General features: G+C 42.1%; 1 protein-coding gene across 6 annotated transcripts in view; it reads left to right on the top strand.

Moving 5' to 3' along the window:
• The first annotated feature begins 6,208 nt into the window (after positions 1-6,208).
• PPP4R1 (protein phosphatase 4 regulatory subunit 1) overlaps positions 6,209-22,395 on the top strand; it is a 60,028-nt gene continuing 43,841 nt past the window's right edge. Inside the window, exons 1-3 of one of the 6 annotated variants that reach the window (XM_052703746.1) lie at positions 6,209-6,451; positions 6,722-6,766; positions 20,924-21,059. In XM_052703746.1, coding sequence (XP_052559706.1) covers positions 6,445-6,451; positions 6,722-6,766; positions 20,924-21,059 — 188 coding nt within the window. In that variant the 5' untranslated portion in view covers positions 6,209-6,444. Of the gene's footprint in view, positions 6,452-6,721; positions 6,767-6,883; positions 7,000-16,197; positions 16,310-20,923; positions 21,060-22,395 lie in introns of those variants that run through there. The other 5 variants (XM_052703747.1, XM_052703748.1, XM_052703749.1 and 2 more) reach the window with 5 other exon arrangements.

The raw sequence follows: 22,395 nt of genomic DNA on the forward strand, positions 1-22,395 counted from the left end.
TCAGTGCTGCATGAATGGTAATTACGTGGCTGATGACTGAGTTGGAAGATGGGTAGAATGAGTCTGTATCTGCCCCTAAAACAATGCAGATACATACATCCAAAGACTAGCTCCTCCAAGGGTCTACAGAAATGTGTGCAACTGACCCTGAAATTCAGTAAGCTTTCTATATGTGCTGAGGTTACCTAAACAAAGAGCTCTTAGGATATAACCCCTTGACTTCTCCACCCCTGCCATTTTTTAGGATTGATAGATCCTAGCAATTGCACAAACCAAGATAACAAGCCGTGTCCCAGAGCAATCACTCTCTTAACATGCATCCTATATTGGCACCTATCACCCTTTGGATCAGCAAAAAATAAAAAAAAAAAGAGCGTAGCTGCCTGCATAGGCATGCACCCAATTCTCCCTGACTAAATGGATTACACTGTTATTGAGCAGGGTGGCCAAGAAGACTTCCAGTTAGCTAGTATTCACATGGCTTGTGAAATGGTGTCACTGTTGAATCTGACCTAAATCCATCTGAAATCCAAAAAAATGGTTGCCAGACTCTGCTTTTGCCAAATTTGGGTGTTGTTTCTTTTTTTTTTTTTCATTCTGTTTTGGAGAAATGCAATGTGAAGACAAGAAAACAGAGAGACAGTTCAAAAACTGTTTACAAAAACAGAATTAAAAGTCCTGTACAAAAGAAGCTGGCTGAGAAGATTTCAGGATGGAGGAGTAAGAGGGCAGGCAAAACCAGAGCTGCAATGGGAAGAGAAAGGGAGGGACTGGTTGGAAGGGTGTGAAACTAATGTTGGAAAAGCAGGTTTGGTGACAGCTATAGTTCAGTTCCATTTGTCTCTCCAAGATGTGTTCTGGGATCTGAATAACCCACCTCTGATTCAGCAGAAGAGTGTGGGCCTGTTATATGCGCCAATATCTGGGCAGACCTAAAGAAATGCAAATTTAAACTCGGTAGACCAGGAAATGAAGGAGCAATCAAATGCAAATATATTCATCCGAAAATCAGGTTGGGTAGTGCCAGGTAGGAACTGACTGGCTGGGGAAAGGAGACTGCGTGGGCTGAGAGAAGGCTAGAAAGCCCATCTGGCTCAAGGACAAGTCCAACAAGGATGCAGGGTCTATGCTGGCACGCAGCTCAGAGCAGGGACATGCATTCTATTGATATCTGTCATACGTGTAATGACATCAGAGAATGAAAAATTGCAAAGATCTTTTTGTGGTGTTTTTTTTTTTTTTTTTTTTTTTTTTTATTTCACATCTCAGGAAAGCTCTTTCTTTGGGAAAACTGCTTATTTCCTGAGAAGCATACCAGGCAAGCCACTTCACTTCTTTTGATCTCTGTTTCTTTACCTAAGAGAGAAGAATTATGACAGTATTACAGCTGCATATATGTGTAGTTGTTGGAATTTCCTGAGATAGCAAGCCCAAATTCAGCCTTTTTAAAATAATTAAAAAAAAAAAAAAAAAAAATCTCAACAGGCAACAAAGGATTCGGAGTTTCTCATTGCCCAGTCTTGTTTCCTCACCATATGGTGGTGAGTCACAGACCTCTGAGAACCAGGAAACAAGGAGCTAAGGCACATCAGTACACCTGAACTCTGCCCTGTTTGAGCAGTGAATCAGTCTTCCCACACCAAATGTAAGCATGACACATGATTTCTGAAAGAGTACCTCAGAACTGCAGCACAGCTCCCTACTGAAGGAAACTCACATGCAGAGATACTGAATGAGGAACCACGTGCATATGTGGTACTACAACACTGAGACCCAACTGCCTCCTGCAGACCCTGATGTTTTTTCTTTGTTCCTCTTTCACAGTGAACTTGAGAACCAGCAGGATGAGATACAGATACAGACTTTCACTTGTCCACCACAAAGACCACCTTCATGCAATGTCTATAGCCAAAGGAGTTAGGGATGTTCCCACTAGTAGTGGTCTTAACAGTAAAACAAAGAAGTTGGAATATCTCCTACATGCATGCCTTTCCTTTTACCACGTGCAGTGCCACTGCCATCCTTGTGCCTTTGGTGTAACAGCCTTGCTTGCAAATAAATTGCCATAACCGCTGCAAGCTGCAGGTGCAGCCTTAACACTGCATTAGTACCTATCTGATTATGTATTTCCTGTTGTTGAGATGCTTGATCATTTTGAATTTTAATGTGGAGGTTGGTGGCCCTGCATGTGGCAGGGAAGTTGGAGATTCATGATCCTTGAGGTCCCTTCCAATGTTGGCCATTCTGTGATTCTGCGATTCTGTGATTCTTTGAACTTGTCACTATTGTGGAATGACTGGAATGACATGAGATACCCACAAGACAAACCTAACTTTGTGTTAACAGAACTTCTTGTCGGCAAATTTTGTTGTTAATCCATTCTTGGCTACCAAAGTAAAAAGCTTGCTTGGGCTGTCAAGTCCTGCGTCTCAGCAGAGTTCTGAATGGGTGCAGCTTTTTACCCAGGAAATGGGTGAGATTAAATAAAACTGAGTGGGGCACTATCTAAAACCTTCATCTCCACCAGGGATGTTTCCAAAAAAGCCCCACTCCGACAAAAAGAAACAGCAAAAGACCTCCAGTATTTTTATCAGAAAAAGGAATAAAAAAAAACAGGACTAGGGCAGGAGAAGGGAGGGAGAACAGGAGGGAGAAGGGAAAGGCTTAATGAAGAACATCCCTTCTTAGCAGAAATGCTTCCATAAGATATACTTTCAAGTGCACATCAACATTTTTCCAGGCTTCATCCACCATGTTTCCATGCTTATCCTTTCATATTTCAGGTACCCATGTGCTTATGCGTGTTTATCTATGTATCTTAGCCTGTCTCCTTAGTTGTGGGCCAATTTTGCTTAAGCACTACACAAAGAACAGAAAGATAGCCTTTAAAGTAAGGAGCGTATGCCTTACCCATAAAGTGTCACATATGTGTGCAGACAGAATCCTGGGGGTGGGCAAGAAGCTATGAGTCAGTACTGCTGAAGAGGATAAGCATTTGTATTATGCACCAGCAGTGTAGCCCCAAAGCATTTTTGTAGGTTTTACAGGAAAATAGCTCTGCAGAGGAGTCTGGAGGAGGATGGTGAGATGGTTCTGCAGATATTTATGGTAAGCTCATCCCACATAGGAAGGGGAGTTGGGAGAAATGCAGGGCTACTTCACATGTGGACAGTGAAAGCTGGCACTATTGCTTGGTGACACGGTGACTCGCTTCTTCAAAACAAAGGCAGGAAATAGAGTATTTCATGTGAGTGCTTGGGCTTGAGCTCCACACACCTGGAGCAGTTCTGATTGAAGAGACGGCTATCCAACTACAGAATCCCATTTTGCAAACATTTCTGGATGGATATTATGCATCTCACAATAATGGTCTTTTATGCTGATTTTAAAGGATTTATGCACTACTTTATGTAAATGTCATAATACCTCCTTGAGTGCTCTGGGTCTTTATGAGATACTCCATGTAGGTAGCAGTACAGGTATCTTCTGTTCCATGCAAATCACCTTACCAATGAGTCTTCCATCTGTTCCTTTGCACCCAGAGCTTTCACTTCCATTATTTACAGCATGTTTTCCATGAGATGCAGTGTGTGAACATCAGCTTACTCATTTCTTAAATATTGTATTTTCCAGTGCTTGCATAGACACTTGGATTACGAGAGCTCCAGCACAAGATCTGTCAGAATGTTTTGGCAGGTGCTGTTTTACTTGTTCTTTAACACGTCCCAGTTAATAAAACAAGCCTGTTATGAAAAATTTCAGGTATAATTAGGTACCTTCTTTTCAAATGGCAGTTCACCACTCTGTCTGAAAGAACCAGCATGTAGCATGTTTCTGGGGTGCCTGCCTTGTTTGTTACCTGTGATGGGCAATCTTACCATGGATACGAACTTTGGATCTGGCCCTCAAAGAGTGCAGGGGGATTTACAGGTCTCCTGAGGCCAAGAACTTTAGAAATATCTGGTTACTTATTCATTAAGTGGGTTTATGCATTGCATGGTGGCTTGAAGCCAAATCAGAGTAATTTTTCTCCATGTGTGTACCACTGTATGAGCCAAAGGTTTTGCCACAGTATTTCTGTTTGCAGAGGAAGACACCTCTCCTGATGACTGCTAACAATGGTACCAGTACCATCTGCATCTGAAAAAACAGATCGTTATTCTAGACTAACTTGTAGCAAAAAAAAAAAAAAAAAAGCAATTCTTGTACAATTCTCATTTGTCTTCCAGAGTTAAATCACTCTGATCCTTGTTATCTATGCTTCAGATCTCACCCACTCCTGCCTATAGAGAGCATCACTAATTACTGCTTGAGCAGAACACATATGCATAGCGTGATCCAAAATTAATTTATATGAGTTTATGTTAAGTATGATCTTTTGTAATCATCATTTGCCTTGTTTTATTGCATAAATGGTACGCTAACTAACACTATTAATATACTCCTAAGTAGTTGTGATGCATTCCAAATTATAAACCCAGTTTATTTATGTATCTCATTCAGTTTACTTTCTTATTTTGATAGTAATAGTCAATAGCTGCTCTCAGACCACTGTGACCTACTGCTAGCATGCATTAGTGATTCTGTAAAGAGTTGGGAAGAGAAACCAGAGCTCTCTATTCTTTTATTAAAACCAAGCACAGAACATTTTGAGGCTACCGCTGTTAATTTCAAAGGAAGCAAAACTGGGCTTGGACTGTGTGAAGAATGTAAAGCAGAAAGAAACCATTCCATAAATAACTCACAGTAATAAGAGATGAAGTTTTGGTCTTCAGTTATACTCTGTTTTTTGGCTCTAGGTCTAATACTATTATACTCAGCATTACTAGGTACTGGTGATGTCAAATGTTTTCACTGAAAATTCCCTTCAATTACTCCGGTGGAAAATAACATGATTTGTATAACACAGTCGTGGTGAATTTGTTTGATTTACACAGATTTTGAGGTTATCTATATGAATAAAAGCAAGTGTCAGATAAACAGTATCCAGTAGACCCACTGATTTCACTGAAGATTGAATAAGTGTGAATCAAGGCACAGCTTGCTCTAGAGGAATGTAAAGAAAGGGATGTATGCATTCTAAAAGATGGCACATTTTCAGCCACAATGGTAAAGGAATGACTGTAGAGGTTCATTCCTTATCTGACTTACAAAATAAAAGGAAAATAGCAGCATGATGTTTAAAAGGAGCTCATAAGGCACGCTACCAAATATTAAATTAAAAACTGAGCAACCAAAATGGCATCCTATAAAAACAAAAAACAACTGGGCAAAAATAACTTTTTTAAAAAAATTCTCTGTGCAGTAACACCATCACTGATCATTACAGAGATAACAAGATGGTGGAACACTGATAAGACTCCCAGGCTGCAGCAGGGACTTCTGTGGCATGTGGCCTGGGGGGAAGGGGGACCCTTCTCTCCAGGCAGCCCAAGCCCAAATTGCAAACTGTGAATCATACAGTCATTCAAATTGGAAGGAACCCTTAAAGGCCATCCAACCCCCCTGCAATGAACAGGGGCACCTACAGCTAGGTCAGATGCTCAGAGCTCCATCCAACCTGACGCTGAGTGTCTCCAGGGATGGGGGCATCCACCACCTCTCTGGACGTGTTCTAGTGCTTTACCACTTTCATCATATATATATTTTTTCCCTTCTATCCAATGTAAACCTTCTCTTTTTCATTTTGAGACCATTTCCCCTTGTTTTTTCACAAGATACCTTGCTAACGTCTGTCCCCTTCTTTAGATACTGAAAGGGTGGCCTGGCTGTCTCGAGTCCTCTGGAATCGACCCAAAGCAACGGGGCTCTGTGGCACGGCTGCCATATGGGTAACCTCACAGAGCTCTCAGCGTGGACTTTATTGACTTGGCTACCTCGTGGAAACCCGGTTCCTCCTTCCAGGTAACTATGAAGCCCATCATGAGGATTTTTGTGGTGCGACCACCTCACGCAGACTCTTCTCTCCGAGTGAGCCCAAAACAAGGCTCCATTCGCAGTCCCTGGCTCCCACAACAGCCAGGGCACGGCAGGGCTGCGCAGTCGGGAGGTCAGGCGCGGAGACACCCCGCCAGGTGAGCGGGCCGAGACACGCGGCCGTGCCCTCGCGGTCCCCGGTCTCGCCGCCGGCAGGCAGGGCCGGGCGGCTCCGGGCGTGAGTCAGTGCGAGGGGCGGGGAGCGCGGCGCGGCCGTGCCGTGTGCGAGCGAGCGCGGCTCTGCCGGGCGGAGGCGGGGGCAGCGTGTCCGGCCCAGACCCCTCCTCCCGCCTTCCTCCGCCCGCCCGCTCCCTGCGCGCCTCTCCCTGGGACGCGGGAGACGCCGTCGCCGGGCCCGGGGCCTGGACCGCGCCGGGCTCTGCCCCGTCCTCCCTCCGGCCCCGCCGCCCCTTCGCTGCCCCGCTGCTGGCTGGATGCAGCCCGGCGCCCCGCGGGGGCTGCAGCAAGATGGCGGGTAGGTAGCACCCCCCTCCCCCTCCCCGCCTCATACCGCCTCCCCCCTCCTCGCCCCCGCCCCGGCTCGGGAAGCGCTTCCCGCGGCGGCGCCCCCTCCTCCCCCGTCCGGCTGCGGGCCGCGGGAGGCGGCGGGAGCCCCAGGCGCGGGGTCGGGGCGCGCTGAGCCCTGGCGGTGAGAGCAGGGAGCGGGGGGCCGGCTTGCGGGTGGGACGGGGCACGCGTGGCGGGGGGTGCGAGCGCGTCGGCCCACGCTGCTTGTGTCCCGCAGATCTGTCGCTGCTTCAGGAGGACCTGCAAGAGGAGATCGACGGATGTGAGTGGGGCTGGGGGGCGGCGGGGGGCTGCGGGCGGGCGAGGAAGTGGCTGAGAGCGTGGATGCCCACGGTGCATTGTGGGAGGGGGAGGGAGGGAGGGAGAGAGGAGGCGGAGGCCATGCTCCGCGCTCCCCGCTGTACATGAAGCACACCGGGGCGGGTGCGGGGCCGGCCGGGCTCCGCCGGGCGCTGCCGCGGGGGCGCCGCGGAAAAGTTGGCGGCGTGCAGCGGGGTGCGTGGGGAGTCGGGAGGAGGAGGAGGAGAAGGGGGGAGCGCGGGCGGGGCGGCGGTTAACGGGCGCCGGGGGCCGCCCCGCCGGGAGGTGTGGCAGCGCTCGGCCGGCGGCGGCGGCGGGAGGTCGGCGGGGAGAGCGGGTCACCGCCCCGCGCTCCGATGGCCGCGGCGGGCGGGGAGGAGGGCGCCGGAGCCGAGCCGGGAGCACGTGGGTGGCTTTTTGTTGGGGTTGTGCCCCCCGAAAGGGATGCGGAGAGGGTCGGGAGGGAGATCTGTCAGGGAACGCGGGGCCGAGCGCGGTTCAAAGCGCGGCTCGGGGGTGTGGAGCGGGCTGTGAGGCGCTGCTCAGGTGAGCGGCGTCCGCCGCTCCGCCGGAGCTCGGGCGGCGGGGAAAACGCACGGAAAGTGAAGATGGAGGCAGCGGCCGGGCCCTGTGAGGCGGCTCCCGCCTGGCAGCCGCCCCCCGGGTGCGCTTGTCGCTGTGTGCAGGTGTTCGGCTGCTTCACGGCAGTCTGCTCGCGGGGAGGTGGCAGGAGGAAAACCGAACCTTTCCTTTAGTCTTCTTTCTTTGGCTTACGATTTCGTGGGAGTGACGTTTCAGCTTTTCAGGTCTACCTGTAAGCACGTTCCGTCTTCATTTTCATTGTGGGGATCCTGTGTTTCGAGGCTTTTTGTTGCCTGCTGCCTCACACAAAGAGCCTTTTTTGCGAGGCCCTGCTTTTTTTTTTTCTTTTTTCTTTTTCACTTTTGATCGTTGAAAATGCAGATAGTTTTCCCTGCTATTATTTGGTGGTTAGGCGGGGGCTTCCTTAGGAGTGACGCTTTCAAAGTGCATTCAGTTTCTATGAAGAAGATGATTTTTCTCGCCTGTCAGCCAGGAGGTGGAGGAAGATGTGACTGTATCATGGGAGAGATGATTCTGAGTCTGTGTGTTCCCTGATGGCGGTGTGAATGTTATGGGTTTGCCTTCAAAAAGGAAGAAATTCTGTGTGTGTGTATGGAGAGATGACTGAGTCCAGCTGAGAGCGTTCTGGAGGCAGGATAGAAATCTGAAAATCTGAAACCTCATTAAAAATGACCGAGGTTTTGGCAGAAGGAGATAAAAGTATAGCATAAACATCAAGAATAGCTTGATGTTTAAATGTATTGAAAGCAAACAAAAAAACTTCCACAGGAATCTCTGTGAATCAGTGTGTACTGTCTGGATGTAATTCAGCCACGGTGTGTCTTTTATGGTTCTTGATTCTACATGGTTTTGTTCTGCTCAGGTGGTGAGTGTGAGCTAAAGAGAAACTACACAGGCTGTGCATCTCTGGACAAGAGCACTGGGTTCATACCTCGGGAATAACCACATTTTCTGTCCATGAACAGCTGGTCTTATGCATTTTGTGAGAGTTTTCCCAAATCGTGTGTTATTTGGGATTGCATTCCATGACTGCAGAGGTTAAAGACGCCTTGGAAAAAAAAGGAAGGAAAGACAAAAAGGCATGTTTCTTGCCTGGCTTACAAAGGCTGAACCCCACCCTGCAGTACACGTAAATATTTCAACTGTTCACAGCTCTTCTGAGCAGTGGGGTTAGAAATTGGTTTAGAGGTGTATTCCTGATGTGCTGGAATGCAATTGTAAGAAAAATGGATGTTCTTGCTTTTATGCACATGTGATGCTGGCAGCTGTGGCCCTGCTGTTAAATGCACTGAACACAAAAAAGTAAGTGATTTATAAGAAAAGACTGAGATCCTCTGAATGGCTATTTATCAAAGTGAACAATATGGTGTTTTGTCCTCGGGTTTTTAACTCATCTGGTATCAAATGGTAGTAAAACATCTGTGAGGTACACTGGGGGAAAAAAACAGGAGGCGTGGTTAAGGCTAGATGTGAATGTAAGGATCTAGATTGGATGTCCGAAGCTGGACCTCTGGTGAGGAGTGCGGCTTAGCATGTTGTGGCAGAGTGGGTGCTCTGTTCTAGCTCATCAGTGAGTCTAGGTTTGATTCTGGTTGGCAGAGCTGTATTTTTTGATGATTATAATTAGTAATGTGATTCACCATTTTCTAATACAATAAAAGTACAGCAGAAAATAAGGATGCGATATCAAGGATGTGACTCTAGGTACCTTTTATTGGTCATGTTGTAAAGCAGGAGGAGGAAGTCCTGGAGCTGAGGAAACAACAATACTCAGTTGCTGCTAAAAGTAATAAAGGAAGCATCAACATAGTTTTTCAGAGCTAAGAACAGCTGTTGTATGATCTTTGTCTTTAAGGTCTCTAGAATGAAAGAGAAGGCTCAGGGGAGCCCTTAACATTCTCAATAACTGCCTGAAAGGAGATTGTGGCAAGGAGGGGGTCAGCCTCTTCTCCCAGGTGACAGAGATAGGACAAGAAGTAACAGCCCTAAGTTGTGTCGGGGGAGATTCAGGTTGGATATTAGGAGAAACTTTCTCAGGAGTGGTGAAGCATTGGAACAGACTGACCAGGGATGTGGGGAAGTCGCCGTCCCTGGAGGTGCTCAAGAACCGCGTGGATGTGGCACTGGTGGATGTGGTTAATGGGCATGGTGGGGATGGGCTGATGGTTGGACTAGATGATTTCAGTGTGCTTTTTGAACTTCAGTGATGCTGTGATTCTGTTTTACTCGAAACTGGAAATATAATCAACAACTTGTACAACTGTACAATTTGTCCCAGCCCTCAGTCATTGTGCCTGCTCACTGAATGCTGGCCTACCCAAAATAGAGAACAGTGTTATTTTATCTTTGGAGTGCTGTTTTAACGTTGCTTGTAAAGTGCAGTGTACCTTTTCTTACAGAAAACTTGACGAATATTCATGTTAACTGCAACATTCGTACATATTGGTAGAGCGGTGAGTTTGCTAGTAGAATAGTAGGTCTGGATATGTGTGGAAAGGGTCTATTTAAAAATTGTCTTCTGTTTATTTGTTTAAGAGGTCAGAGATTAAACAGGAGCTTTTGTAAGAAAGGCTTTTAGAAAGTGGTTGATAAACCAGCTGGATTGACTTTTAAATAATTAATTTCATCTTTGCTTTGCATTTCTATTTTGCAAGCTTGGTATTTTCTGCTCTTGGTTGCTTGGGAACCACTGGAAAGCTCTGATTTTTCTTGACTTTTTTTTTAAATTTCTCCAGGTGAATGCATACTTTACACCTGATGGTACATTATTCTGATAATTCCTTTAAGTATTTGCATAGCTTAGCAAGTGGCATTTCAGTATTTTATTTCTTCAATTCCAGTGAATATTTTTTGCTTCTATGCAGGTAGCTCTTGATGTCAAAAGCTATGATAGTAATTAAAGATGTTCTTTGTATCCCGTATTCAGCCAGTGGCTTTTCCTTGTTTGGTAGTCTGAAGTTTTTCAAAAAAAGAATCTTCAGTGAGTATTTGCTGGCAGGACCTGCAGAGGGTTATAAAAGAAATTCAGTTGGTAAATGTGAGTACTTGTTGTGAAATACAGCTTTGTTACTTTGTTATTAGCTCTAGTGTCTTCCCCTTCTAGGGTCCATCCCTCCCCACCCTTCAGTTAGTGACACTCAATTGCATTTCATCCATGTAGAAATGAACATAACGTAAATCTTTGTGTAACATCTGTAAAGATTAAAAAAAGAAAAATGGAGAAAAAATGTCCATAATGGCAATGAAGTGAAGATTCCAAGTGGAAGCTTGCAAAAAGATTCCCCATCCCGTTTGGCCACTGTGCAAAATAAGAAAATGGTTCAGTTTCAACTGGGCAGTTATTTAGACTGTTGCTTTCCTTTGTTTTGCATCTGAAAGCTGATGTAGTATGTGCAAAGTAAGAAATGAAAATGTGGCTTTTGTTCAAATACTTGTTTAGTGCGTACAAAACCGAAATGGAATAGTGTAGTAAGCTAGAAGCATAAAATACCTTACACAAATAACTGAAAACTAAACAAAAGGAGTATAGAATTACTTATTTCTGCTGATGAATAAGAAGTTATTTATGACTGTTCCTGGATGGGTTGATGCTTCTGCAGATTGAACCGATCATTTCAGATAGATGCCATCAGGTGTACCGTGTGCTTGCTTCTTTCAGGCTGCTCATTGATGTGTGCAGGATGTGTATGCTGAAAAACAGCCATTTGTAATTAGAATCCAGATTGTGAAATGAGATTGCTTTGCTGAATTCAGGTTTGTAATTGTGATTTAAATCAGTAGAGGAAAGAAATCCTGATTTAATAGCTGTATTTAGTATTGTTTAGCTCGACATTCAGATTCTGAAGCTTTACTGTCATGTTGGAAAACTGAGTGGTAGTTATTGTTTTCTGAAATCTTAGCATTCAGTGGTCCAAAGAGCATAAATAGCTTTGTTAACTGTAGAAAACTGTTAGTGGTTGGATTTTACTAGTGGATAAAGCAGTTCTAAAGGATTACAGGAAAAAGAAGAAGAAGAAAAAAAAAGACAACCCAGTAAGTTTAATAGGTATCTGCTTTGAGTGTTCCGTTCTTTGGCATTGACTGGAAAAGGATAGCGGGTCTTTCTAGCCTTTTTATGCAGTGAATGAATGAACCACTTATTTAGCTGAGCTGAAGTAAGTGCCCTCTGAGCATCTGCAGATGTCGAAAGCTAGTTTATCACTGACCATATATTCTCGTTCCAGGCAGTCAGCAAATCTGCTGGCGTTAGCAGTGAGCTTGTATTGGTCGAATGCATTAATTGAATTATTCTATTAGTCTTTGGGAAGTGCACAACTATTTTCCCACACAGAATCTTATTTCCGTTTAAAGTGTTTAAATTTCAGTTTCATTCTTGGATTTATTTTTGGTTATGCTTAAAGTCACAGGTTTTTTTTTTCCCAATAAAACTGGTGTCAACTCACAGTCACAGCTTGATACTGTGCCTTAACTTCTCTTTTTTTGTTTTTTGCTGCAGATTAAGCATCGTATACTGAGATAACATGCATTCTACCTATTAAAATTCACCGTGCCTGTCCTGCAGTAATATCAGAAGCTTTTGTATTGTGGTTGCTTTACCACAGAAGAAAAATGAGAAGAAAAAACTTTTGTTACGCTGTCACTTGTTCTTTGTAGGCTGAACACCAGGTCATTCCTTGGACTTAGTTCCAGCTTTCCATGTAGTTCAGCTTCCAATGTGACACTCAAATGCTGTGTTGCAGTGCTGGCCTCTTGGTCTCCTCGGAGGCGTAGCTCTGGTGAAAGAGTGCCAAGATATTCTGAGTTACTGTGTTGGCGTTTCAGTAGTGTGCAATCTTTAACCTCTCAGTTGTGAAAAATAACAAACAGGAATTAATGGCAGATGTTCTGCAGTGCTTGGAGTCAGTTCTCTGGTGTGACTGACGCTCTGTTCAGTTGGGAATCTAATAAGCAGTTTTCAGTGCAAATGAAGCATACGTGTTAATTCTGTTGTTTCCCCTGGAGGTCCTGTTTTAATTCTCCTGACTCTTCATTTTATTTCTCTGCCCTTTGATGTGGTGACTGATCCTCACAGAAAGTGGGAGACTCAGGGGGATGGCTGTGTCCCTGTGGAATTAGTTTTAGCAGTCTCACATAGGTAGCGGCTTTTCTCTTTTTCTTGAGAAGCGTTTTAGGATCTCAGAGAGGAGGAGATGATGTGAGGAAATGGTTGTTCTTGATTCAGTACAGGGTAATGAACCTCCCTTGTGCAGCAGCATGTGCTTTTTTTTTTCCATTGCACCTAGCAGAGGATTGAAGAAGAGGCGATTTTCCAGGCTTTCAGCTTCCCAAGGTCAGCCACATCACATTTGATGTGGAAATACACTTTTCACCAACCACCTTTTATGTTCCCTTCTCTGGCAGGAATCCTCAATTAAGGTTGCTGGCTCCTGGGTGTTTGTGTTGGGTTTTCTTATGGTTTGTTTCGTCCTGATGTTTTCCTACGGCTATAGGTGTTCTCTGCCTTCTCTCGTTTCCTGCTTGAAAATGGGGAAGGAGGGAGAATGTCAGGAAAGAGATGAAAGCTATCAAAGTCTTAAGATAAAGTGAGACTTTGGTGTTCACAGACTTGTTTCTGCTGACCTATTGTGGAGGTGGCAGACTGCAGCGTGATAAGGATGAAATGTGTTTTGTCTTTTCCTGCTAAGGCTTCCCCTTTGGATGTGCAGAAAGTTTTCTCTCTAAGAGTGTAGTTGCTGCAAAAGATGGCTTGTTGCACTAGCAGATACAGATGTAACAAACAGCTTTTGCCTTGAGAGCTGGAATAACAAATTCTGCCCACCCGAGAGTGAGCCAGGGACAGCTTCCCCTGGAGGAAACCAGACCAGTAGGATTTCTCTGTCTGCTTTGGAAGGTATAGCATAAGAAAAAATAATGTGGCTTTTTCTTGGTTTGGGTGGGATATTGCACTTCTTTCTGTTAATAGGGCATTAAAACTGTGTCCAATGCTTTAAAGAAGCTTCAGTGTGTGTCTGTGAATAGTGTTTGTGATAGCAGAAAAACCATGGTGAGAGTTGGAAGTACTGGTTTGGTGAAGTGAATTTGTTTGCTTTACTATTTCTAAGACCAAGAATAAGAAGAGGCAAACAGCACAATAAATATGTGTCAGTCTGGGATGCAATTTTCATAAAATCTAAAAATATTAGTTAATAAAAGTGTCATGCTATAGGAATGATAATGCAAAATGTTGGAATGCTTTTCTCTGCTAAACAGGCCTGTTTAGGTATTTTTTTGTCTTGTTGCCATAGTGTCTAAATAGTTCCCAGATATTTGAATGTAAAAGAGACCACCTTTTCCTTCCTCTCTAGCCTGCAAGAGAAACAGCTTGATTAGTATGCAGGGATACTTGAAGTGCAAGTTTGCCTGTATGTATGATCTATTAGAGGAAATTAATTGGGAAAAAAAAGGATTGAAATTAACTATCATAGTTTTTCTTTCTTTTTCTAACAGTGACTCCAATATATTCAGTACTTCCTAACCTTTTTCTGTAGATCACACTTTATTATGAAGAACTGCAGGAAGAAAAACAGACTGAGGAGTTGCAGAAAGAATTTCAACCTTGGAATGCTTGGGAAGCACTAAGGTTTATTCCACTAAGAGTCTTGAATTCTGTCAGAAGAAGTCTGAAGAATGTTGTTCAGGATTTTAGTGGAAAGAGGAGAAGTACAATTAAGAAGTGCAAGGTGGTATCTGTTGCAAAGCTGTATTTTATAGCCAGTGGTTGGTTGTGTATGTGGAAGTCACAGAGCTTGCCTTCTCAGTGCTTAACCTAAGTGGGCATATTTGAGTGACTGTGCGTGAACCAGCCAAAGTAAACTACTGAATCAAGTGGAGCAGTTGGGTTTGTAGCCGATGTGTAAGAATTCATGGTTTCAGAGCGTTGCAGAACTAGAACAAACCTTCAGAGCATTTATGCCATAATGTTAGACCATTTGAGCTCTTCTGTTAGCCCAAGGTTGAAGTATACCCAGTGTGAACATGATGTTCTTGTGTGTAATAGATACTCCATTAGGGGCAGGGCTCGAGTATTTCTCCAAGCAGAGTGAGTGCGTGCATCCTATGGTATAGGATGAGGCAGAGCAGCTTGGCTGAAGATGGAAGTGGGTTCTCTTCATAATGCTGCGAAAGCTCTCAAATAGCCACAGAGTAGCAGTGCTACATATTTAGGGGATGGACAGCTTTGACTGCAAGGAACAAGAAAGTACCTTTGATTAATTTCTTTGCTTGCATTGCCAGACTTACTTCAGTCCAGCATCATTGCAGGAGTCTTAATTGCATGCAGCTGTTTGGAAGCGGCAATAGATGGGGGCTTAAATAACAGGAGACTTGGATACTGTGGTGATGGGCGTGACATGCTCCCAACAGGAAACCGTGGACAAAATATAAACTGTTGATTGTTTTAACTGGGAGCTCGGATGTCCTTCTTTTTGTGTCAGTTTCCTCTGGCTTAGCTTTTGTTGCGGGTCTGACCATGAACCGGTAGAAGCTATATTCTGCTGTTGTGCAAATTAATGGCTAGTGAGTAATAAGAGACGGAGATTTATTTTCCTTTGTTTCAGAGCAAACCAGTATTTGCAGTGCTGCTTGTGTTTGCCTCAAAGAGATGGACCGGACCTGTTTGTAGCTGCACCTGTCCTTGTTGCTTAAAGGATTTTGTATTGCCCTTTGTTTTCGCTTACGTTTGATGAGAAAGACAACTCCTTTGGCATGTTTGATAACTGTCTTTTTTTTCTAAAGGCTTTTACTAGATGAAAATATTCCCTTAATCTGTTATGTTTAGTCTAGTGGCTCTTAGATTTGCTGCGCCTTACTTGCATAAGTTCTGTGTGTAAATGGCTTAGCTGTTGGTTTTGATTCCTGTGTCTTTCTTTCATCTGCTAGATGCTCCCCTCCTGAAGCCTGTAGTCAGGCTCTATTCTGATGTGTCTGCTCTGTCTGTGCTTCAAGCTATTAGCAAGCTACTATGAACGTGCTGCACGAGGGCTAATGTGGTAAGCCTTGCAGTTAGCACAGTGACTTTGGGTCAGAACTGCTTTGCAATTCTTTCTTCTTACCTTTTTCCATGCTTGTTCTCACTCTCTTTTTCCTTCCCACCCTCAAACCCAAGCCCACCCTGCCTGGAGTGCAGACAGTGAGGTCTGTGCATGTGGGTGTGATCTACTATGCACAGAGCAGGAGCTCAAGAGGGGGTAGTGCTTCATTTTTGAAGGGAGAGACTGGAGGTGAGACAGAAAAGGCGAAGTGTGGTTCTTATTTCTGCTAATACGGTGGCCAGACTGGAATTATCACCCACAAATCCTTTTTATCTGTTCACCAGTCTTGTATATTGCTGAGTAAAATCAAACACTGTTGAAACTGGCATTTTTTTGCTGATAACATTTCAGGGTAAACCTGGACTTGAAATCTGCTATGTTTTTCTGCTGTGGTACCTCACAGGTGGGTCAGATCTCACTTTCTGGGAGTGGAATCTGTGGTTATCTATAAATGATGCCAGGCATGCAAGGTGGTGGAACTCAGCAAAACAAACAAATTTGGTAATATTTGCTATAGCATTTGATTAATGTTATTGAAGCAGCCCAGTAGATTTATAAATGAGACTGAAACAGCATGACTGATGCTTTGGTCTGCAGAACTGGAGGTGGAATACAGTGCATAATGAAAGAGTAATGATTTTCTAACTGTGGGTAAATAGTGATGTTTAGCTTCTATGCTCTACTAAGAATCTCACTTGCTGTGGTGGATTTCTTTTTTCAGAACATCAAGATGCAAAATGATTCTCTTACAGAAAATGAGACGGAAAATAATGTATTTACAATGTTGAAAGGCTGAGAATACTACTTGTATTCTGCAGAAATCTGGCTGCAAGGTGAATTTATTCTTTCATAGAAGACAGTGATTTAGAACAGAATTTGCTACAGTTGTTTTGTGGTATGATATCTGTGTTTGGGCTTGTAGAACTAATATTTTTACTTTACAGTTAAGCAGAAAAATTACTTGCTTGAACAGCAGAATGAGAACAAAGGCCTTTCTGCATTTAATGCTATATTGACCTGAACATCCTTGTGGCCTAACAAATTACCTGTACTACACTTAAACAGAAACTTACAATTTAGCTACATTTGTAGCAATTGCCACAGGTTCTTTAATAGATCTGGAAAATGCTTTGGGAATGCAGATGATAAAGGAGGGATCTAGATGGAAGTCTTGAATCTTTAAAATTGCATGTTGCTCACCTTTGAGAAGCAAAGAACCGCTCATCTTTAGAATGCCCATTTTCTCATTCCTGCATTTCTGTGCCAAAGTGAAGGTTATGTTTCTGCTGTGGAGCTTATAGGAGATACAGAAGATTATGACAGACTTTGCTGCTAAGCAGTCTTTGGTAGAAAGTCATTCATGTATTACTAAATAAAAAAGTAGATATTTTTTCAGACATGATCTTTTTGTGTCTATCTTTTTGTGTCTATCTTTGTAAGTTCTTTGTGAAAGATACTGTGAAGATGAGATGCAGAATAGAAATTACCTAATTTGAAAATAGGCCCATAGGCCACAGTCTGAAGGGGGTTGAGTTGTAAATAGACTTCCCTTTGTGTCTGACTTCTCAGCCAAGCTTTTCACTGGTTGACAAAGCACCTCTAAACTGTCTCAGCAAAGTGGCTTCATGGTCCATGGTAATAGCTGTGGCAAATAATTGTTGTGTCCCTGCTATAAACCAGGCAGTTTATAGGCAGTTGTATGTCTTACTGTATTCTTGATGTAGCATGCACCAGATGCAAGGCTGAGACAAGCCTTAAAAAACGTATGCAGAAGACTTCTAAAGAACTGATCGATTGGAAAAACAAGAACAGGGAGAAGTTATTTGGATTGTGTCATGCAGCAGCTCAGTGGTAGTCAGATATTGAGACAAAATCTAGTGCTTATTTGAAGAGCAGTTTGCAAGGTACTTATTAGAAACCCAAACCATCAGATATGTTAATGCATTTATACATTTTGCATTACTTCGTTTCTAGTGTAAATAGAAAGTAGCATTGCTGTGATTGATTTTCACATCATTGCTTGACTAATGGTCCTTACCCCACCACCATTAGCAACTTTGAACTAACGGGACAGGATTTTTTTTATCAGAACTCCTAATCTCTTCCAGGTCTGTTGCTTTCAGAAGTTGAGAGTAACATTTGAGGTCAGATTCAGAGTTACTTAGGCACTCAACTTGCATTAATTTCAGTTGATTCAGTGGTGGATTGTAGCTTGAAGGCCTTCTGAGCATTTGGTCTTGGCGTCCTGGTACTAGCTTGAAAAGGTGGAGAAAAATGGGAAAGTGACCTATAGTGTCTCTGCATGAGGAGAGGAAAGCTCTGTTGCTTGGCATGCATTCTGAAGTGGCAGTGAATCTGAATGTTCAACATTTGAACAAGCCAAGACATGTATTCAAGTTGTTTTTTGTGTGTGTTTATGAAGTATATAGCACAAAAGGTACTGTGTGCTTGGGTGAGTGCTCAGAGTTGCGTGGAAGGTAGAGGAGTGCTGAAGAGGCAGTATTAATATTTAGTTAAGCCTTTTTGACACCTTTCTGGATTAACCTTCAAATGTAGAGGACTGATGCTCCTTTTAGCTTGCCTGAATCAGTGTCTCGATGGTGAGATTGAAAAAGGATGTGTAAGACAAGGTAACAGTACTTTTTTGTAACTATTGTCTGTTCATGCAGGGATTGATTTTAATCACGCTCTTTTTCACAGTTGATATTCGTGTTGCTTGTATTAGAATGATGCTGTTTGTATAATCTCCTCTGAAGGAAATCTGAAATGCTGGCATTGACTGATGTTGCTCAGTATCCGTAGCAAAAACACATCAAATCTACTGTAGCACTAAACTTCGTTTTACACTGCAGTGGCAAATCATACATCTTAATTTTTGTTTTAACCAGTGTGAGACCTCAAACAAATGAATTGGAAACAATTACTCATTTGTTTACCATTGATATTTCTGAAAGAGGGTGGTTTTAGCAGTTTGTTTGACTTAGACGGTTTTTCACCGGGCAAAATGTATGAGAACATTCAGATCACTAAATAAAAGGCACCAGATATCCAGCCAGCTGTGGTGCATGTTTATGTGTTAAGACATACACAGATTGAGCCATCTTCATGTTCTGTAGCAGCTAAGATGATATCTTTGTTAAACCCATGTGGGAGTATTAGACAAGAATTAATGAGAAGGGAAAAGGAAACACTGAATGCAAAGTTGAAGTTGAGAGCAAAGGAACTAAAACTAATGAAGGTTGGTATAAGGGTTGGCGTATTTTTTTCATTGATGCATTTGATAGTTAACAGCATAATTAGGTGACTATATTTGTAATATTTTCCTTGGTTTATGCTTTGAAATGTATGGTCTGATCTACAGACTTTGAAATAGGAATGTAAGATCCTGTTAAAAAATTAATTTCACTTGACTATTAAAGTGATGCTTTTCCCCCCCAGCAGCTGAACTGTATTCATTTAGGTCTGTTAAGAAATTGATCAGAGTGCAGTGGTTTGGCTCTCTAGTGAAGCATACAATTATAATGATATTAAAAAAAAAAAAAAAAAAAGGAGAATGCAGTTCATTTTCTTCAGTGGGGAATATACATCTGACTTAATTCGTGTATGGATGCCGCAGAACGTGTTTCGTCCTTGAAAAGTCTGTGTGTGAGTAGGATCTCATGTTCAGCAGTGAGGTAGGTCTCTGTGAGAAAGGTGTGGGCATAGCTGTCTTGGCCTAGCTACTAATGCAGGAAAACTTCTGCATTCAATTGAATCAACGAGTTGAATTTACATCTGTGGAATGATCTGTTCCTTGTTAACTTACCTGGTGTAAAAATCTAACCTGCTGCATCAGTGCATTTTTACCTTCCCTCACCTTTTCCTGTGATAACTGATTCAAACAAAAAGCCCTGACACATGGGAAACAAAACAAAACCCACAAACCTGAACTCTGTGCTCGGTCTCCTAAGGTCTGGGCAAACAGAAGTTCAAACAGTTGTGTAAACCTTGGGTTGCCAAGTGCTTTCCTTTTTTGCTGCAACAGCTTTATGCAACTGACCTTTTTTTGAGCCTCAGCAGTTTGTTATCCCTTGCCTTAGGTATATCCAAGAGCACTACTTTGTGTCCCCAGACTGCCCTGCTGTCTACTTTGTCTTTCACAGCTCCTAGCTTGCTTTCTTCCTTGCTCCTATTTTTTAAGTTCAAATTTGTAAGATTCTTTAAGAAGTACCATTAATGTACCCTTCTCTTTTTCCAATAATTTCTTTGTCTCATTTTGATTAAAGATTTTATATGCTATCAGTAACTGCACAATTAGGGCCTACATCCAAAGATTTATTTATGAGCAATTAAACAGTGTCCATTAATTCTCAGCATAGAAGGTGGGAGAACTGTTTTTGCTGGTAAAGTGATGCTATTAACTCAGTTTATCTCTAAAAAATATTACTGTTGTAGAGAACTTTTGTTGTTAGATCTTTTGACATTTGAAATACAACAAAGACGACATTCAGCACATAGTACCCACTTATATATTCAGAATGTCAAACACAGAAATTAATCATACAATATCTCAAAACCAGTTTACATAATGCTGTATGAAACTCCTTTTGTCCGTTTGTTGGACTTTTACATTGACGGTATCTGTTTATATTTGCTGATCTTCCATAAGCTTTTCAGATAGATTTGGTCAGACTGAAGTTGTGGTGTGCTGCAGTGTTGTATTTTCAGAAGTGTTCTGGGGTAGTTGTTGCAACTAAGCAATTGTAGCTGCGGTTTTTGCAGATGTGTGTTGTATTTGCAGGGTGTTTGTTGCATGTTTGAGTAGTTTAGAGGGCATTTGGAAGCTAAAAATGGTAGTATTTCAAAGTCCCAATTTCAAGTAGCTCTACAGAGCAGGCATGGACCTCTTTTACATTTCATTGTGGTTTCTGTTAATATGAAGTTGCTTTTTGATGAGCTGGTTAGTAGTTCAGCAAAGTTCAGCAGGTGAACTTTGGTAGTCAGATATAACAACACACATCTGAACATTTAAATGTGCTTAATTCATTCATTCTTAAAAAACTTTTGTGTTAGATGATGTTGTATTAACTTCTTATCTCTGGACTAATTGCATCTATGATTTTAGGCTGTATGTTCAAAAAGCTAAAAGTCAGTTGCCTGATAAAAAAAAAAAGTAAGGTATATAGAATACTGGTGGTCAGATTAAACCGTGGATATTTAGTGATACATCGTGTTTGGGTATTTAGAGAAGATCACTAAAAATTCATTTAATCCTATTTGTAGATAATCATTTTTGTATAGAAAAAGCTTTCTGGGGTTTGGATAAACTAAGGAAGTGATTTAGTGTGGTTAGTAAACGTATTGTCATGGGAGCCTAGCCTAGAATTCTGTATTTCAGACCAACAACAGACATCATTTTAGTATTAAACTACTGTGATTGTAAGGAGTATTTCTGATGTCTCTGATAGTTGGTGTGGATGACTACAGCTCAGAGTCTGATGTGATTATTATACCTTCAGCCCTGGACTTTGTCTCACAAGATGAAATGTTGACGCCTTTGGGAAGACTGGACAAGTACGCTGCAAGTGAGAACATATTTAACAGGTATGCTTTTTTAATGTTCTGTCTGGCTAACGATATGCAAAACCATTCATCTCATTCAAATCTGATGGAAGTTAATTTGCACGAAATACAAATAATAACTATTTTTTAAAAACATACCTAAGAATTCTCTGCTTTCCACTCCTCCCTTAGTTTACTGATACTGCTTCTACTTACAGAGAGCAAAATAATCTTGGTGACAAAAAATGTTTGCTATTTGAAGCTAATATTGTAGTTATATTTTTCCCTTTTTTATTTCTGTTATGCCACTAACCTAGTTGCTTCACTTCAGCAGCACAGGTGTTGTAGAATATTTCACAAGTCTGCATACACAAACACTGCCATGGGATCTAGAAGTTCAAAATCAACATTTACTAGCATGTAATCTTAGCTGTAAAGACTTAGAAGATTGTGGAAATGTACAGAATATACTGAGGTTGACATTTTCTGGTATTTCATTTTAACAGAGTTTAATGTAGACCTCCCAAGAACATCTTCATTAAAGCATGCTTGCTTTTACGTTGAATTCTCTAATTTAGTAATGAATGGATTAAAAGTTTGTGATCAACCATCCTATAGACTGATCTCTCTATTTTATTGTTCATGACCCCTGTTCTGTAAGGATTTAACCATGTTCTTAACTTCAGTCATGTGAAGCGTACTTAAAATTCCATACTCCATATGTAAACACATTCCAGTTTGGAATCTTGGTTTGTTTTCCTTCCGATTTAACTGAATTTAACAAATGCGTTACGATTTTTCTTATAGCCTGCATAAATTTGTACGTATAAATTAGTTCCGAAAAGCCTGATTTTAAAGTTTTCTGTTTTTTGGAAATTGCAAGTTTGTTGTATTTTTCGTTGTCAGGCACAAGGGGTGTTTGTTATTCCAGTTTCTTGGAGAGGAAAGGAAGAGGAGATAACCTTTTAGACCTATAAATTGTCACAATTAAATACCTGTAATAAAAGCCAGTAAGGTGGAGAACAAACTCGGAAACCAAAGTTGTGTCTTCAATTTTAAACAAGAATAGGAGTCTTAATGCTTTACTTGGATATGAGGCATGCATAAGCTTAAGCTTAGGATTTTTAAATCTTTTTGATGATATTGTCCAGCTCTGCACATCCTCTGCTTGCTTGAGTTTTTCTGCAGGGGAAAATGGGTGGAATAAAGAAATTTTCTCTTTTCTTGTTTTTTGTTTTTGCTGGTATAAGCGTGTTGATTGATGCTTCATAAGGCCTAGGTGCTTCATGTGGTATAAGAAAATATAGATAATTGCATGTTATAGTGATAAGACCGAGTAGCAGTTAAACATGAATGATTACAGACAGCTTGTGATGAT

Source organism: Tympanuchus pallidicinctus, unplaced genomic scaffold (assembly GCF_026119805.1).
Source record: "Tympanuchus pallidicinctus isolate F22 unplaced genomic scaffold, pur_lepc_1.0 scaffold5, whole genome shotgun sequence".
NCBI lineage: Eukaryota > Metazoa > Chordata > Aves > Galliformes > Phasianidae > Tympanuchus > Tympanuchus pallidicinctus.